General features: G+C 46.6%; 1 protein-coding gene across 5 annotated transcripts in view; it reads right to left on the minus strand.

Moving 5' to 3' along the window:
* CSNK2A2 (casein kinase 2 alpha 2) overlaps positions 1-13155 on the minus strand; it is a 53977-nt gene that overhangs the window by 4118 nt on the left and 36704 nt on the right. For all 5 annotated transcript variants that reach the window (XM_059713703.1, XM_059713706.1, XM_019497285.2 and 2 more), the window contains exons 5-11: positions 7610-7669; positions 5486-5569; positions 3808-3918; positions 3481-3582; positions 2961-3061; positions 1790-1938; positions 1464-1557 (exon numbers count right to left, since the gene is read on the minus strand). In XM_059713703.1, coding sequence (XP_059569686.1) covers positions 1481-1557; positions 1790-1938; positions 2961-3061; positions 3481-3582; positions 3808-3918; positions 5486-5569; positions 7610-7669 — 684 coding nt within the window. In that variant the 3' untranslated portion in view covers positions 1464-1480. The remainder of the gene's footprint in view (positions 1-1463; positions 1558-1789; positions 1939-2960; positions 3062-3480; positions 3583-3807; positions 3919-5485; positions 5570-7609; positions 7670-13155) is intronic.

Below are 13155 nucleotides of genomic sequence, written 5' to 3' on the forward strand. Positions count from 1 at the left end.
ACAGCTCAGTTCTGATAAAAGGGGAATGAAGATACATTAGAACTCAAAACGTATCTATAAGATGCAATGCTTTCAGCTGCTCAAAGTGTATGAATATCACCATAGACTAGAAGACAACAAAAGAAGTTCATAGGTATAGTTATTTATTGATTTCAGTGAATTATACAAATGGATGTGATCTGCTCTCAATGCCAATATAACTTTATTGGAATATGGAATGTAAACAGATGTTTCAAATAGAAACATTCTAACCTTATAAAAATTAAATATTTGACATAGAAGGAAATTCTCTGTTTAGGTGCTGGTGGGTAAACACCATCTCCAGTTTCTAAGTTTATGATATCACCAGCCCCATTCAAGGAATTACACACAGAACACTTAGAGGAGGCAACTGTGAATTGTGGGGCTACACAGGCATCAGGGAGGCAGAGAAAAGCCATGAGAAAACCCCTACAACAGAATCATTGGCCAGAGTTTATATTTGGCTGATTTTGTTAGAACGCTACATGGACCCAAGTCCTGCATCAGTAGCAACACAGCCTCCCCAACAGCCCCATTCCAACCATACCATTGCTTCCCGTATCTTCCCCCCCCACCTACTACTCCCAAAGAACCTTCTCCCCTCTGCTTTTCATTCTATGTTGCTGAATTGAACCACTCTAGATTCACGCTCCTGAACTATATCCAAAATGAACTATTATGCAAGCCATGTAATAAGTTATATGGTTGCATGTCTGTTATAGCAAGTCTTATAACATCAATTTTCTCAAGTCTGTAGCAAAGCATTTTTCTGCTACAAAAAAATCCTTCTATCCTCTACATTAAAATTTTTCCATAACAGTTCTGTATTGTTTCTTCCCAGATGGAGCCTTTCTTGAGTGCACCCACAGGGGAGCTCCCCTCTCTCTGAGCAACTCAGAAAGATGTTACATTTTAATGATCCAAATCAATCCTGAGACACTGGTTGTTCATTCGCATTTAAAATTAAAGGGCCAAATTCAGACCTGGAGTAGGCAGACTCAGACTTCAATAGCACTGCACATACTTATACACTGTCTGAATTTGTCCTCAGGTCTACAATTAAAAAGGCCTATTTGCATGGGTGCATGCTAGGGGCTAATGACGGAATAGCAACTTTGCTCCACCAGGATGATAGGAAAAGGCCAGACTGGGAAGAAAGAATTAGATCCATAGAAATGTGAGCCACAAATCAGTCAACTTGAGCCCTAAGGATATAACTATTTATTTAGGTCTTGCACAACCATTTTTTCCAGGGGCTTTGGTACCACAGGTCTAAAGTAATATTATCCACAGCCACCAGAGGGGAATGTGGTTTTAAACCCCCCAAAGGTTATATTTCTGCTGAGCATAAAGGAACTGGGGGGGAGGAAGGGGTGTCTTGGTTCATTCCCTTCACTGTGTGACTGAAGGTTTTGTTTTTATTTGTAAATATCTTGAATTACCCGTCGTTTTCCAGTCTTCATCGTGCTGCTGTCAGGCCACTAGAAAGCACAGCATTTTCTGAGCTGGGCTGAGACTGCTCCTTCACCACCGGGTCTGCAAGAGACAAGGATCAGCCAGGAATGCAAAGCTTCACTGCCAAGGAAACCTCCTCCCAGGCTCACAAGCTTCCATTATACTCTTTGTTGCTAAGTGGCTAGATGTCCAGCCTTCAGCACAGAATTAAGAGCCATTCAATTCCTGTCTGGAAAAAGACGTACAGTCCCACAGCAAACCCCTGGTTCTGCTCATCAAGCCCACACTTTGATTCCAGCTCCCCACAACTCACAGAAGTAGGGGTGCTCCATAGCTTCTTTGGCAGTCAGCCTCTGTTGATGGTCATATCGCAGAAGTTTGTCCAGAAGGTCCAGGACTTCGGGGCTGACCAGGTGTCTGTTCTCACTATGGATGAAGTTTTCCCAGCGTTTCCGTGAATGCCTAGAGCAGAGGAACCTATTATTGCACAGAATTCTGAACAAATTAAGCTCTGAATTGCAAAGCAGCCACAGTTCTATCATGGGAATCACCCGTCACACCCCACACATGGGGCTATTGCTCCTCCCACTGGAACAAAGTTTATCTACCAACTCCTTTTATTTCCAGAATTCAGCATTTGGCTACTGAAATACAAAAGCATTTGAAGTTTTTTTTATGGCACAACTTACTTGGGGAATGTTCAGCCACAAGTGCTCTAATTCCAGTGACAGATAAAGAAGCACAAAAGATTACTGGGATGGCGAACCTAGATGTAACCATCTGTGAGGAGGCTTATAGAAGCTCTTTGCTCTCAAGGGGTCTAGTCCACTGCAGGCAGACATGGATTTCATATGGTGAGAAAAAGGCAAGTTTTTCTTTTCAACCAGTATATGATTTGTGAGCCAGCTTCCCAAAATTTTATTTGCAGTCCAATAGGATGTGGGTAATTTTACTGACAGACCAGTAAAACATCATCAGCTTGGTTTACATTAGAAAGTTTTACTAGAACTCAAGCTCTGCCAGCAGACAGCACCCACAAAGTTCTCCTGCAGCAGTACCCTACTTGCAGCTGGCAGGGTTAGCCCATTCTGCTAAAGTGACTAAGGCTTTTGCCACCACCTGGCAATTGGCAGGTATGCATAGACACTCCCGTGTCACCTGGCAGCTCTAGCTGCCCCATCAGCAACCAATGCCTTCCTGAGGGGCACCTCGCACTCTGACAGCATAGCTACTAGAAATGCATAGCTGTGTATGCACTCTGGTGGCAGCAACCACCATGTGGCACCAGAAATTCTACTGGCAGAACAGGTAAGCGTAGACAAAGCCAAGTCTAGATTTTCAGAGTGAAATGAATTTAAACAAAGAGTCTCCTCTGATTTGAATGACAGTTGTGTCTTATGTCCTTGAGTTGCTATTGGAATAGATACTTAGGTAATTGTTCCTTTTCCCTTATAAAAAGCAAAAAAATTCTCCCATCCACTTACTGCCCCAGGATATCATTGAAGTGTGGGTCCAGTTCTATGTGATATTTCTTCAGGTATCCATATAGCTCATCTGTACCCAAAACCTTAGCAATGCGAACCAGCTGCAATAAAAGACAATGACAGAAAACAGCATGAGAAGGGCACATCAACAACTTAGAGGAATGGAGAAAGGTCTGCTGCGCCAAAAGGTCCTTTCAAGTTTGGTATACAGAAGGGAGACTAGGACACTGGTCTGAGGGCCCCTATGAGCAAAGTCACTTAAAACTAAGAGCTCAATGTGAGGAAGTCCTGAGGTCCAAGGAATTGCCCACCTAAAAGTAATTTCTCCAATTGGTGCCAATTTATCCATTGGGGTTGTGTGTAAGGCATGCTTTCTGCTGAGTCCTGATGTCTCAGTTCAACTAATGCATGGAAACACTCTACCAATCAAACGGTCCAGTGCCTTGAACACCACCAACAGCCCAAACAGGAGAAGCAAACAAGAGACCTTCTGTAGGAAAGTCAGGTAGCAGCTCCTTACCTGGTCATAGTTGTCTTGACCATGGAAGAAGGGCTCTTTTCGGAAGATCATGCTGGCCAGCATACAGCCTAAACTCCACATGTCTAAGCTATAATCATACATCTGAAGAGAGGAAAGGACACAGAGAGATGGGGAAAAGGGCATCTTTAGTTCAGGCCCCAGTCCTATCATTTAGTCACAGGAGATGACCTGAGCTTTTTAACTTGACAGCAAAACTCTTTCCAAAGTAAGGAGCCTCTAGAAGGCACGTGGACTCTCCAAAGGTAAGTAACCAATGTACAATCACACCCAATATAATTAAGCAGCAATTAGAAGGCAGGTACTTACTTGATAGTCCACAAGGAGCTCTGGTCCTTTAAAGTACCTAGAGGCCACACGGACATTGTATTCCTGAGCTGGATGGTAAAACTCTGCCAAACCCCAGTCTATGAGCCTCAACTGAACATGAAGGAGACACACATAGTCAGGAACAAATAGTTTAGCTGCCTCAATACAAACAAGTTAGGCGTGCAAAGCTTTTTATGATCCTGTGGTGAAAGCATGAAACCCTCTATGCCATGATGCAACATCGCAATAGATTCTCTTGTCCAGGGTTGCTTCACTCGCTTATCTGCAGTAGTTTATAGAATCACCCAGGCTCACAGATTTATCTGCCTTGCAAACCTAATCAAATAATCTATTGCTTGGTGACTCATTCTTTACTAATGTCACAGTCAACAAATGACAGTTAATTGTATGCTGGAGAGCAGGCAGAAACCAACCATGACTCTATTTGGTTTAATATAGCTGGCCCCAAAAGGACTATCAACACCAATGTGCAAGGAGAGTTGTGAAGTAGTTGCTGGCTGGAGTAGGAAATAATGCAGAGAGGACAGGATGAGCTGTCAAGTAAGAAGGGCAGACTGCAACACTTGCATGCACCTGCTCACAGCATAACTGCAGGGGTATTGCCATCTCCTCCACAGCTGCTGATTCATGGGGAAGGAACTGAGGCCTACAGCTTAGCAGAAAAAAAGTGTAAGAGCTGCAGAGTGCTCTCCACACAAGCTGACCCAATGAAAAGAAACACTTGCACAGAGATTCCAGGGCCTTGTGGTTTATACAGCACATGCCCCAAATCAGAAAGGGGAAAAGCTGGTACTTCACTGCTGCAAGTGCCACTGAAGTTAGGATGACACTATGATGCTGGGCACCTAGTTTGTGAGACAATGAACAAGTATCTACACTAGGGCTGGCCAAAAGCTAAAGAGAATCCACAGGAGGCCTCAGCAATTGGCCAAGCCTGTGCAGATGAGTCTTCCAGAAAGGTGACCAAGCCAGCCTGGCAGATGCAGAGGAAAGGAGGTTTCATCCAATATAGCCACATGCATCTAAAGAGTTACAAAAGCTTCAAAATTTGGAGACAAGCCCATTTGTGAGCCAATGGAGTAGAGTTACTGAAGGGCTCCAAAAATGCTCTGTGCCATAATGCAAGACCATGGATGATGAGTTAGGGCCTCAATAAGAAAACAAAACTCCACTGGGACTAATTTTACTGGGTTCAACATTACGTTTATGGAGCTGTAATGATACAAAAGTTTTTGTTTCCAGAACATACAATCCACGGGCATTTCAGACCGCATACAAGGTCACACCGGAACACAACAGTATCCGACAGAGAAACTTCTACCTTCCTCCCCCCAACTCCTACTCACAGGCCTTTGTCCCCCACCCCCAGATCCTCTCCCCAAGAGATTTCCAGGCACTGGCAGCCATCTCCCAAATCAGCACAGGAATACTGAAGTCACCAGAAATATCCCTCTTACAGCCTGGCTGAGTCAGGGCATTTTGTCACTGTACGTCTCAGAGCAAGGATGCTCTCTCTCTGAGAGTGAAGCGTGCCACTTTAGACAGGCAATTCCTGGCATGCACCAAGTCAGCATGCACTGATAATGGAGCCCAGCTTAATGGCTAAGCACTGGCAAAACATCAAGCTGCCCTCCAACCTCCCTGGCTTTGACTGTACCTTTTTTTGTTGGTGGTCTATCATGACGTTGTGGGGTTTGACGTCCCTATGCATGATCCCCATGCTGTGACAGTAATCCAGGGCCTGGCAGATACGCATATAATGTTAGATAAACCAGTGAACAGACAGAATGAATGATGTCACAGACAGTTCTCCAGCTAGTAAAAAAAGACTTGGAGGTGAAGCCTTTTGATCTGGGAAGCCCTGCAACCCAAGGACTATGAACAATTGGTGCTCTCATTTCTCTCGCCATCCTAGCTGAAGCGGAAGTGGCACATTGCCAGCCAGAACAATAAAGGACTGTGCAGCTGCAGTTCCTCTATTGGTGGCTTTGTCATACTAAATTCCTGGTCTCTCAGAACAGACTTTAGAATTCAAAGGCCAGCGAGGTGTCACAGTGTTCAATGACGCTGCCCAGCAGTTCTAGGGTCATCAAAGAGGGAAGAGTCCTCTTCACCTCCTTCCATGCAGTCATGTCTACCCCCTTGCTCAAACTTTCTATAATCTTGGTTAGCCTTAATAACTTTCACCTTTTTGTTTAAACAAAATTCCTCCCTGCAACACGCAGAGTGGTTCCAGAACCAGGACAGAAATTACAACATGGCTTAAAAGTGCAAGAGCAAGAGTTCCTGGATCTGCAGCTCGGTGACCTTGAGGTATTCACTTCTTGCTGTGCAGCTGTTCCCTCATGTACAATGGGGAGAATGCTGCTCCCCCACAGGAGGGGTGGGAGAGCACAATCCATTAACCATGTTTGTCAAGTGCTCCAAGGTTGTTACCAGAGGAGGACAGTGTATTCCCTGCCTGTGCTTTAACAGGCTGCTTGTGGGGCTACGTTACTTATGTAGCTTGTCTGGGCTGCTTTGTTACTCTATTTCTTCCTGGGATTTCAAAGCATTACCCAGGTCAATCAAAAAGCTGTTTCCCTTAGAGACAGGCAAAATCATTGCCTAAAGCACAGGGAAGGGAATGAGGACAGGTAAGTGCAGCCTGAGCTGGCTAGAAGTTCTATTCCAAGAGGTCACCTTTAGCCATCAAGTCCTGGCGTGAGCACTCCAGGGCTTAAATGGATTTGCCTAGGGACTTCAGACTCATAGCTGGCCCACAAGGTCTGGAAACAGCAATCTTCAAAACCCAGTGGTTCTGCTGGGAATCAAGACAGAAAACAGCTGCTGCTCTGGCACAGATTCAATGCAATACAACCAAGACTGCAGCTTAAACAACTGAAGCGCTCCCTTTACATTCTCCAAATTAAACTCTTAAATTCCACACAGGCAAGACAACACATCTCAAAAGCTTCCCAGTCACACACTGGAAGTGTCACCAGAAAAATACTTGGTGTGGGCCACTCTAGTAAGACAAACAGTAAGAACACACTCTGCTCATCCTCTGGGAGTATGTCATCTATCCTTCCTTCCAAGGGGGAGAGAAGGAAGAAGCACTCAGCCACTTATTCACTTCATAGGCTTCTAGCAATAGTCTCCAGGGAATTACCCTCGGAAATAAATTAACAAAATCAACAAAACCATTTACAACTAACACTTCATCCCAACCCCACAACAGAAAATTTCAGAGCTCTTAACTAACCATCATGTGTCTGACCTGTGGGTCTATTCAAGGGGGGGAAAAAGATCAGAAGTTTTCCCCCTTCACTCCCCCACCCAACTCCCACTGTCCTAAAAAAAACAGGTCTTGCAGAAAGCTCATCAGAATACTTATCTCAGGCAACATGAGCTCTAGAGCATAAAAACACAGAATTGGTGACCCATGTCTTCTGCCTTTGGAGAATGTTAACCACCACCAATGCCCTGCCCCCACTTATTCCCTTTACCCCAAGCAATTTCCAGTGCGGGAAACTACTCCCTCTACCTGCAGTATAAAAGGCAACTAAGCAAGCCCCACCTCAGTTCTGAACACCTTGCATTTGTCTCTCTCCAAGGCCAGATATTTTGATCTTCTCTCACCAACACATTGCTCCAATTTATTTATATGGAAGGGAACTACACAGATAATCCAAGAAGAAATCAACATAGGTACCAGCTCTCCAGAGAGCTGCTTAAGGAATTCTATCTTTCCCTGCCCCAGGTTTGTGGCCTTAACCCGCTGTCCAGGATCTTCACTTACCTTGAGCAGCTCATACATATAAAATCGAATATCAAAGTCGGTCAGGATCTGGTACAGTTGCTGAAACAGATTTGGGGGAAGGAAGGTAGGAGAGAGGGAGAGAAAGAGAATAGAAAATAAATATTCAAATCTCTATTAGTCAATCTCTAAACATGCCTTGCATTTCCTAGGTCCTACTGCCTTGAATCACTGAAGCCACTACAGATTTTGTTTTTGGTTTGGTTTGGTTTTTTGGGGGGGAGGGGAGGGAATCTTTATCCTCCTATTCCCTGGAGTAGCTCCAGAAAGGGAGGGTGACTACTCCGGAGAACATGGCATGTACTGGGAAATGAGGGAGACAGGCATACATTCCACAGCATTCTTACCTCATTCCTTTCCCTACCTTGGATGATCCACTCAGCATCAGAAAGGAAACAGCAAAAGCTTATATGAAATCCAAACACACACTGGGTTTCATATTGCTACCTATTATTAACAAGGTTCCTATGCTAGTCATTGACACAACTTACAAAGCTGACTACAGATGTAAAACAACTAATCGCTCTCTAGCCTGGTAAAGTGTTGGCAAGATCTTGAACAGCCCAATCTGGGGGAGTAGGGAGAAAAGAACATGAATCTGAATTGTTAAGATCAGAGGGACAGGCACGGGGCTGAGACTTCTTAAAAGATGACAAAAGGAAGAGCTGTACAAGGGGAAGGGACTCCAGAATGGCACAAGAGCCCAGAGGCCATTATGGGGAGGTGGCAAAGGATACTACTGCACTGAGTCCAAACAAACTCTTATGATCTATTTATGATCTCACCCTCCCCCATCTGTTCCTTTTGAGATCAGCAATGCCAATAAAGCACTAGGGGAACAATTTAAACCACATCTCATTCTCAGCACCACACCTCTAATCATTCTGAACATGCAAAGTCCCCTCCCCAGGTCATACCAAGCACAGACTGATCATTTCACTTCATAGCTGGCACTAGCACCCTTGTCAGCCTAACCTGTTCCATTATTCCTGTTCCAGAGGAACAGGAAAGCCCTTATACAGGGTGAGGTGAAACTTGCAGTACAACACTAGGAAGCAGCAGCTGTGCCAGGAATGAAACTCACATTAAATATGAGACAAAACAGCAGGATTTCACCTTTTTCCTTCTTAATAAACAAGAGGCTCCTTAAAGCCCAGTCACATCATTTCATTTCTTTAACTTCAAAGCCAGCTGGCTCAGGGCATGCCCAGCTGTCTGGAGAAAATCCCAGAGTGAGGGATTGAAATTCATGTTCCAAGAAACTAGAGCTAGCTCTGGACCCTCCCTGGCACTGGAGTGCAGTTGCTGCCTGAGCTACAGAGCAGCATAAACATGTTACCATCTTTGCCCAAGGCATCCCCAGAACCACATCCAAAGGGCCCCTCTGCCACCACCCTGACTCCAAGACTCTTAGCCATTCAACTACATACAAAAATTACACAGACACATGGGAATAGAGTTCCAGGTCTCCTAAGGTGCAATCTCTGGGTTATTTTCATGAGTTGGAGGGCAGGGGAGAGGGAATTTTTACACTAAAGAGCAACGTAATGAACCAGGCAACTCAGCAAGGAGGAATTAAAGGTTTAGCAATCAAGCTACAAGAGGCTGTACACCAAGCTAGTTGGCCCCACCTTGGGTGCACTGAGCCATCCACTGAGCACACCTACCACTCCTTCTGAATACTCTGGAGCAGATTACTGTTATTAGAGGATGGCTCATCCACTTGGAGTGGCTCATTTAAAAAAGAAGCAGGTTGGGGAAGGGTGCTCTGAAATGTCTCTCTCCATGAATCACACCCCCTAATCACCATCACTAATTTGGCACGTCTCATCTGGAGATATCAAAATGCATTAAGAAAGTTAGTGCGGATCAGCCTTCTCCTTTCACACATGGGAAACAAGAGAGAACAGACCTGCCCAAGTCACACACAGAGCCTGGGTCAAAGTTGGACTAAACCCCAGTGTTCCCAATGCTCTGCTCATTTACTGAGGCGCATGGCTTCCTCTCAACGGAAGGGAAAGAGACAGTAGGGAAGGAATTCTCTCTCTCTTCATGGCTGCAAAATATTAACATATTTTTTCTTTCCTCGTGGTCTTACAAGTAAGGAGACGAGGAGGGAAAGAATAAGGCTTCTTGAGGTATTCTCCCTTCCTAGTCCTCTCCCCTGAAACTATATTACCTTTTTAGCAGAAGTTCATTGACCAACAACTCTTTTCAAAACATTTCTTTAGAAAAGCCACATTGAAATGCAGAACAGTTTCCTACTGTGTTCATACAAGACAGAGCCAAAGTAATAGCTGAGGTGCCCCGGCCACTACTGTCAAGAGAGCTGAGCAAGTGGGTGGAAGGAGGCAAATCTGAGACTTTAATGCCTTGCATCTCCAGCTGCCTCTTGCCTTTCTACCTATACTGTTTCTCTTTCATGCAGCATGGTGAGCTCAGAGGACCCGTCCAGACAACAGCACACATGTGGTTTGTGGTGCTGCAGACTCGTCTGCAGCACCTCAAACCATGCAAGCTCGCCATGCTAATTTGCAGCACAGCAGGGTTTTTTAACACTGGGAGATCCCAGTGGCAAAAAAGCTTGTGCCAGAAAAAAGGGGTGCGGCATACATGATGGTAGTGCATGCTACCTGAGACCAGAGCCTGGCCAGCCAGAGCCATGAGGTGGCTCCCAGCCAGGCTTCGTGGACCCGGATTGCCACGGCTGGAGCCCCGGAAGGCCCCAGGACCTCAGGTAAGGCTGCTGAGGCTAGCCCAGGTGCTGGCCCCAGCCTCCCCTACCCCACTCAGGGCAACTTGCCACATGCCAAAGCACATAGTGCAGGGGCGTTCGCCACGGACAATTAGCAGAGGCACAAAAACGTGCCACTGCTAGTTGTCTCTGAGGAACGTACATTCCCACCCATGGGGAGGTGCCCAGGGAGTTTTAAAGAACAAGGCTAAGGCTGCTACATTACAGGATTTAGGGCACTAATAAGAAAGCAGATTTGGGAAGCAGTCCTGAGAGACTTCAATAAAATGGACAACTCCCAGCAAGGCCACACATTTTTGGTATTTAAACTATTTATGGAGTACTATCACATACCCACAGAATTTGCTCCAGAGTTACAAGGTCATGCACTAAAGTGTTGTTCTACTCTGAAGTGACTAACAATGCCACTACCTGGCTGTGTCATGACTCCTTTTAATACACTCAGATAGGCTGTGCGTAGACAAAACGAGAGAGGTGTGCACAATAGGGCTGTGCAAAGCTTCAGGTGGTGATTCGATGTGGAAGAGATTCTGCCCGATTCAGCGGCCAAATCTCTGAATCCAAATCGAATTGGGGGACCAATTTAAAGGTTTGAATCAATTCAAAGCTCTCCAAATCTTCAGAAAAGATTCGGAGAGCTTAGATGATTCGGACAGTCCCTGGTGGCTGCAGCAGGGAGCTGCAGCCAACTCCCAGCTGGTAAGTAGTAGGGGCAGGGGAGAGGGGGCTGAGGGAGGGGACTTTGTGGGGGACCCCTGCCTGCCCCCCCCTCCCCCAGCCCCGCATGACTGCCCCCCACCCACCCCAGCTCCCCGTACTTTAAAAAAAACCCCCGGAGCTCACCGGGTGCTGCCAGGTGGGGGGGGGCAATATCCGCTGCCCCCCACTGCACGGGGGGCTCTGGACGAGCCCCTGACCCTGCCCCAAGCAACCCCACAGGTGCCCTGCCCCAGCCAGCTCCAGCTCTTCAAAAAAAAAAAAACCAAGAAAAGCCCCGGGACTCACCACTCCTGATGCAACCTCAGGGGCTCATGCAGAGCCTCCCACGTGGCGCAGGGCAGCGGGGATCACCCCATGCGGGCAGGAGCCGAGAGTCGGGGGGGGGGGGGGGGTCGGTTTGTGTTTTTTCTTAACGGGCCAGAGCTGGGGTGGGGGGGAGGGGGGGGAGTGTCAGGGGGCTCATGCAGAGCCCCCTATGCAGAGTGGGGCAGTGGGGGGCAGCAGGGATCGTCCCCCACCTGGCAGCACCCGCTGAGTCAGGACTTTTCTTTTTAACAAGTGCCGGGAGCTGGGGCAGCCATGGTCAGGCTGGCCGAGGGGCAGGGGATGGGCCTGGCCTGGTTGATTCGGAGATTCAGCAGCAGCCAAATCTCCAAATCAGATTCAGCTGAATCCAATTGGGACAGTGATTCGAATTACTGAATTGAATCACTGTTCCCCAAATTGGCCGAATCCGAAGCGAAGACTAGCTGCTTCACACAGGTCGAGTGCACAACACTTAAAAGCAGGCTAAATGCTTTTGCACCGCTTGGTGTTGGTGTTTGCACGCCTCAGTGGCATACGGCACATTAATTCCAGCCACTGTAGGAAATTCGGTGGTGTAATGCACTTTAAATGACTTGGGGTGCAGCAAACTAAAGCTCCTTCAAGAAGTTTTAGTTTGCTGCCCCTACAGCCGCAGAGCGAAGCACTGGGCTCCGTGCAGCTCCACAGCTCTGCAGAAAGCCCTGCAGGCAGCCTGACAGCAGCCCAAGAAAGCATGCTCCGCCCAAGAATAGCAGCGAGCCCAGCATGGGAGATAATGCTCAGGGGCAACCAACATGGGTTCACTGAGGGCAGATCCTGCCTGACTAACCCTGTTTCTTTTACAACCAGGTCACACATGGATGCGAGCGCTGAGGTGGATGTCTATCTGGACTTCAAGTAGGCCTTTGACACTATTTCTCACCTCATTTTCAAAAAAAATTGGCAACTTCGGCTTTGATGCCTACACAGTCAGATGGGTGGCAAACCAGCTTGATGGTCACACCCAGAGAGTGGTGGTGTTTTTTGACCTGGAGGGCTGTAGAAATGGACTCCCAAGGGAGGTGGTGCTCTCCCCTACCTTGGGAGTCTTCAAGAGGTGGTTCGATAGATATCTGGCTGGGGTATTATGATCCCAGCACTTATTTCTGTCCAGGACAGGGGTTGGACTTGATGATTTGTTCAGGTCCCTTCCGACCCTAGAAATTATCAGCATGAAAGGTCTTACAGATTTTACAGGTCCTGTTAAGCGCTCTACAGCAGTTGGACAACCCTCAATGGCTTTCAGTGTATATAAACCCTTGTAATACAACTTTGTTGACATCCAAGAAGGAAGACTCCCCAGCATTAGCTCCAGTGATAGCAGTTAATCATTTAGCTTTGCTAGAATGAGCAAATACCCACCCACCCACCCCCCCATGTTGGAAACAGTATGGGGAAGAGGCCATGACGTTTTTATGCAAAGCAGCAATGCATTTTCACGGAAGCTGCTGTAAGGCACAAAGCAGACAGCACAGGGGCGAAAGGTCTAATTTCAAATCATTTGCTCCTTAGCTGCCAAGTGCATAGTATACTTTGCTATGTTAAGATTTGTAGTGTTGAAGTGGGAAATTATGTCTACCTTCAAAATTTATGAAGTTGGGCAGAAGGGGAGGGAGAAACTATCATTCAAAATATGGAAAAGAAAACTAAAGGAATCCTACTGAAGCATCCTGCCTGTGTCCCCTTAATGTACTGAATAAGAGAACAC

This window comes from Alligator mississippiensis, chromosome 10, assembly GCF_030867095.1.
Source record: "Alligator mississippiensis isolate rAllMis1 chromosome 10, rAllMis1, whole genome shotgun sequence".
Taxonomy (NCBI): domain Eukaryota; kingdom Metazoa; phylum Chordata; order Crocodylia; family Alligatoridae; genus Alligator; species Alligator mississippiensis.